Genomic DNA, 6166 nt, shown 5'->3' on the forward strand with positions numbered 1-6166 from the left:
CAGAGCATAAGTTGCCCATTGTGTAGCTTTGTGCTTAATTAACTACAAACAACTTTCCGTACATACTACCGACACTAAGTTGTAAATGACAAATTTAAAATTCCTAATCTGAAATCAATTTTATATCCTTTAATTCAACCATAAAAACACAGTTTGGTAGGTATATCTCTAGCATTATCATGTTAATTATCTTTTAGACTAGACAGTGTACCCATCGACTTTAAATTCAAAATCCATGCGTGTATTACACCCTTGTGAAGCGCGTCATACCTCTAAAGAACATTTTCAGCACAGTTGCCAAACATTAACAAATAATAACATCAATGCAGGCTAATATGTTATATAAAATAAATACTTAAAAATGAAATTTTCTACTTTGTTGCTTTCCAGTATTTACTTGTTATAAACAATAAACTGATTTTAATACCTCAAATTCACCAGCATTATCATTTTTATGTATATTTTTCTGCCTAACTTATTAGTATCACTTCCCTCTTGTGTTAGAAACTTCACTTATTTCAAATTGTGGGAGGTTCGTGTTGTAAGATTAGACTCGTTGCCCCAAAAATTGATTTTAAAACGTTAAAAGTGATCAGAACTTAAACAGACTTCAAATTTCATAAAGTATTTTTAATCTTATCCAAATATATACTTTTATCACAGTATAAGGATATAATAAAAGTAAAAATTCCAGGTAGTAAGTACACATAAAGCATTGAGCTTGAACGCGTTAGTCCTCGTTTAACTTATAAGTTACAAGACTGCTACAAAAAGATCAACCCTCGGTAGAAATAAGAAATAAACCAAGTTATTACTGAAGGTTTGTGAAGTATTGTTTACTAGATTATGGGTCATTCCTAATTCAGTGATATCTTTTTATAAGTCGTTACTTTATAGAATATTACTAATATTATTAGAAATAGCGTCTATGACTGGAATTGGAATCATGAATTTGCTATTCTACTACTAGTAATAAAAGTTACTTTAGTACTTATGAATACGAGTCTGATTCTTTTAGTGATAGTGGTAGTACTAGGTTAACAGTTTTGTTGTTGTTTTTTTCTAGAATTTTCTGGTGGTCTGAATTTTTTATTGTTTAATTTCCTAACTAAGCTAAACTTCACGTTTTTCACCTTGGCTTGGGTAAAGAAAAATTTAAACCTACTGTGCAGTGTTCAAGAAATCGATTCTCATGTTAAAGTGCTGGCCTCCAATATTGCAGATGGTAGCTCATTCCATAAGTCAGTCACCATGTTTTTAAAATAAACTGTCTGAACTGAAGTTCAGCTATTTTTTAACCCAGTTTTAAACTTGCATTTTCTTGTCCTATCATCTTTAGAAATATTTTTTTTTTATTCCTGTAAACTCCCAGTGGAGCATAGGGCCGCAACAACACCTCACCAACGGAAGGTGTTGTTGCAGTTACTTGTAGCAAGTTGGTTTTTACGGGGTGGAGTTGCTAGCCCCGCACCCAAACCTCCTCCTTTCTCATCCTAGACTTGGGACCAGGCAAAGGCGAAGGTTGGTATGTTTGGTGTGACGGGGATTTGAACCTGCGATCCTCAGATTACGAGTCGATCACCTCAACCACCTGGCCATGCCGGGCCTGCCTTTAGAAATATAGCACACAAAAAAAAAAAATTGGAGAATCTTTATCCTATCAATCTTCCTCCAAATAATCTTGTCAGCTTTAATAAGAACACCTCTGAACATTTTCTTCTAACAATGCAAAGTAATAAGTATACATAATATAAATTAGTATATGTATTAACGTCTTGATGAACATTGTTAATGAAACTAACATTAAAGAAAGGATATAACTCATTCAAAACAGAAAAAAACAATGGTTTGCTTCATCAGGGTTCTCAAAAACTGGAATCCCAATTAGGTCATGCACAGATTTATGAGTATATGCACAAAAACATTACTTCATATGGGTACATTTACACAGAAATTTTAGCTAGTGTGTTTGAAAAAAGAGTAAAAATAACCTATTAATTAATACATTACTTCATATGGGTACATTTACACAGAAATTTTAGCTAGTGTGTTTGAAAAAAAAGGAGTATAAATAACCTATTAATTTTTAGTGTTCTTAATGCAGTTACAGATTTTTGAGTAATCATAGATATGGAGCACATTTATGTTTTGAGGTGAATGTTAGAAATGTTTATATAGTGTGCATTACAAATTGGCTTGGTGCATGTAAACAATTTGAGCTCAGATGTTATGTGGTTTTTGTACTGTGTTGAGACCTCACACTTTTCAATGAAATAGAGAGAGAGTTATTGAATCTATTTGCATATTCTTGGGGAACTTATTAATTAATTTGATTAGTCCAGCCCTCATATCAACAGTTTATAATCAAAAGAAACACAAATTTAGTCAGATTATCAAGTAGTTTGTTTTTAAGGTGTATGATAATATACTGTTATCTGTAACAGCTGTTGTACCTTTTGAGACAATCTGATTGTTGGACTAAAAGAGGCCTACTGGGGTTTGTCACTTGTCGTAACCATTTCAAAGCTTTACACTCAGAATTTGACACCCCAAGTTCTGAAATAGTATGGAGAACCTTGTTTGTGAGATATCACCACTTCTCTAACTATGCCAAGTGATCACTGAAAGCCGGGTTAAGTAGCTCTGACAGTAGAAATGAGCAATTAACCAATTAGCTGTGAGCATCGATTAGTGTCATGTAAAATAATCAAAATTATGAATAAATTGATGTCACAAAAATAGCAAACTAATTGTAATTAATGTTTTCTATTATTCCACCTATCCAAGTAATTGAAATAATAATGATACAATTTCTCATTATCATTTTTGGTTAATTCACAGTTTTTCAGGTTTAATATTTGTGGTATGACCCATGAAAATAATGAACAAAGCAAAATTAATGTTTCTAATTATTACTATTTTTTTGATAAATCCAACTATCCAAGTCTCTTTTGTGAGAATAATCAACTAAGGAACCTGACAATTAATCATGAAATTTCACTAATCATTCAGCTTTATCTGCAGTGGCAAATTGGCATTCTGACCAATAAGTCACTCAAGGTAGTGGTACTTCTCAAGAGAAAATACAATTTTAACCTATACCCATAAGACGATACTTCCATTCCTGGAATCAACCTGGTGGCCTCCTTCTGAATCCTTTCCAATAAGTCAATATCCTGTCTTACTGTACACAGTATTCCATGTGAAGTCTGTCGTGATTTGTATAGAGAGATAATTACCACTTTTTTACTTGTAATCAATGTACATAAATACACCCCAAGACTATATTCACTTCACTACCAGTAACAGGAAGATTAATAATTGATCTTATTATTAAAGTTTACAAGATTAAAAGGTAAAAAACTGTTGTTGTTTTTTCTGAATATAATAGGCCAAGAGGAAACAAATTTAAGATTTTTATTAACGTTCTAGGCTTCAAACAAGATGATTCATTTGTTCAGAAGAAATTATTTATTTCATTAAACTTTCTGGGTTAGTATTATAAGTAGGGTACTCATTTTCTAAGAACTTCCGAGAAACTAGGTCTCCGACATTTTTACTGCAATGTATTGCTTTATTGTATTTTAAGATAGTTTTATAGTATTATGATTTGCAGATACTGCAGCCAGCGTGAATAACAAAACATGAGCAGTACAAGTCATGGATTTTCGTTTGGATTACAGCCTCAAACTCAACAGCCTGTTGGAGGTTTCACTGGCATTAGGTAAAGATCTATGTAATTCTAACTTTATTGTGGATATTAGCTTTCTTGATGTTGTAATAGACAGGAGGGGTGGTCTTGAACCCACATAGCTCAGTTGGTAAAACCCTGACCTAGGAAACCCTTGGGTCATACTGGTGGGGTGAGGCCAACACTGAGACCCTAGGGTCATACTGATGGGGTGAGGCCAGTGCTTTGCTAACTGAGCTATTGTGTCTCAAGTCCCAAACAGGTAATCCCAGCTTGACTGTCATAATTTACACTCACAAAATTACTGTTCAGCAGATAACCCCCAGCTTGACTGTCACAGTGTACACACATGAAATGTCTGTGTAGCAGATAACCTCAACGTGACTGTCTCAGTATAGACACAAAATGTCTGTGTAGCAGATAACCTCAACGTGACTGTCTCAGTATAGACACAAAATGTCTGTGTTTGATAACCCCAACTTGACTTTCGCAATATAGACACAAAATGTCTTTGTGTTTGATAACCCCATCTTGACTGTCACAATATAGACACAGAATGTCTATGTAGAAGATAACCTCTAGCTTGACGATCACAGTATAGACACGCAAAATGTCTGTAGAACAGATAACCCCCAGCTTGTCTGTCACACTATAGACACACAAAATGTTTGTGGAACAGATAACCTCCAGCTTCACTATCACATTATAGACACACAAAATGTATGTGGAACAGATAACTCCAGCTTGACTGTCACAATATAGACACACAAAATGTCTGTGGAACAGATAACCCCCAGCTTGACTACCACAGTACAGACACACAAAATGTCTGTGGAACAGATAACCTTTAGCTTGACGATCACACTATAGACACACAAAATGTCTGTGGAACAGATAACCCTCAACTTGACGATCACAGTACACACACAAAATGTCTGTGGAACAGATAACCTTTAGCTTGACAATCACAGTACACACATAAAATGTCTGTGGTAATATCAGTAATTTTTTGTTTCTCTGTTTGAAGTTAAGCAGATGTTCAGATAAGTTGTCTTGAACGTTTTAATATGATGCTTGTTGTTTGATGAAATTAAAAACCTGAGATCAGGAAACAAAGTTTTGTAAAGTTTGAGTTTAGTCAAAACCAGTAACTCATCTTATATATGAATAACTTAATGCTTGAAATGTCCAATGAAACATGAAAAATGAGAACTCCAACAAACATACTAAAGCTAATTCACTAGTAAAATATTTTAAACACTGTTCTGATGAGTTTTAGAAAACCTCTAATCTCCAGAACTACGATAATAAAAATCACATCATTTTCAACATCGAGTTAAAATAAGTATGTGTTATAATGTACAGTCATGCTATACATAATATTTAAACTGTAAAGATTGAACCCACCAGTTTTCTGGCTTTGGTAATATGGACATCGGCTAATAGATAATGTTCAAATTCTGTGTAGTGACTGTTACCAACTGTCTTTCTCACTTTTTTGTATGATTGCAATATAGGTTTTGTTTGTATTAAAGGTCCATTTCATTTGTGTGATACTTAATAAAGACGTGTTTATTTTTTCTTCATCAGTACCACTACAAGTCAACCCACATCCATTCCTCTTCTCTTCGGTTCACAAACAGGAAGTAATGTTACAGGTATAAAAAATTCAGGTTACTTAAGTAAAGCAAAAAAAATTATTTTGTAAAAAAAGGAGAAAATATCAGTCATAACAATTTTTTAAACATGTTACATTTCTTATTAAAAAAATTAATATTAGAAAAATAAGTACTAGGCTATAAAAAGTTGTAATGTATTTATTTTTTCTAGATTTCCTTGTTTTAATATTTTTTTGGAACTTGAATTAATCGTGAGATAAACTGTAATGATAAAATACAATAGTACTTTAGAAATGTTCGTAAGGTGAACTATCTGTTTTCAGGAACAAATACCTTAAGTTTCTTTGGAAACAAAACAACAACGTCAGCACCGGTGCTGTTCAGTGGTCTTAGGAGCACGCAACCAGCAACAAGTGCCACAACAGGAGTCCCAGCTTTCATGAGTTTACCAGCTTCAAGTACATCCACAGGTCTTTCCACTGGAGTTGCATTAGGTACTTGCTTAGTTGATTCAAAGTTTTAAACATTAACTTTAGAATTCAGATCAAAGGTGAAGTAAAATGTGACTACCGAAGTTAGAAATTAAACATTTAAATAGTTTAAGAGATAATTTATTCCATGTTTTATTATCAAACCAAGCTACCTACATAGATCAAAACTAAAAACAAACCCAGTAGATTGTATAGTACAATACTTTATTTAAGTGTTTTACACTCACAAAAAAGAAACCCACCATCCTATAGGTATTTGAAGAACTTGTAACATTTCGCTACAACTTAATTCCTCGTATTGTTAGCCGACACTGGGTAGCTTGTACATAATTAAATAGAGATGTTAAAACGTTTGTTTAACAACA

The 6166-nt window shown here is 33.2% G+C and overlaps 1 protein-coding gene across 1 annotated transcript; it reads left to right on the top strand.

Moving 5' to 3' along the window:
* Nucleotides 1–511: 511 nt before the first annotated feature.
* On the top strand, nt 512–5804 carry LOC106474387 (nucleoporin NUP145-like; the record flags this gene model as incomplete). The annotated part of the gene is made up of 4 exons (XM_013935077.1): nt 512–820; nt 3617–3724; nt 5282–5349; nt 5634–5804. Coding segments are annotated over exons 2-4 (319 nt in total), but the record flags the coding sequence as incomplete, so codon positions are not given.
* Nucleotides 5805–6166: the final 362 nt, after the last annotated feature.

The sequence above is a fragment of the Limulus polyphemus genome, unplaced genomic scaffold, assembly GCF_000517525.1.
Source record: "Limulus polyphemus unplaced genomic scaffold, Limulus_polyphemus-2.1.2 Scaffold7147, whole genome shotgun sequence".
NCBI lineage: Eukaryota > Metazoa > Arthropoda > Merostomata > Xiphosura > Limulidae > Limulus > Limulus polyphemus.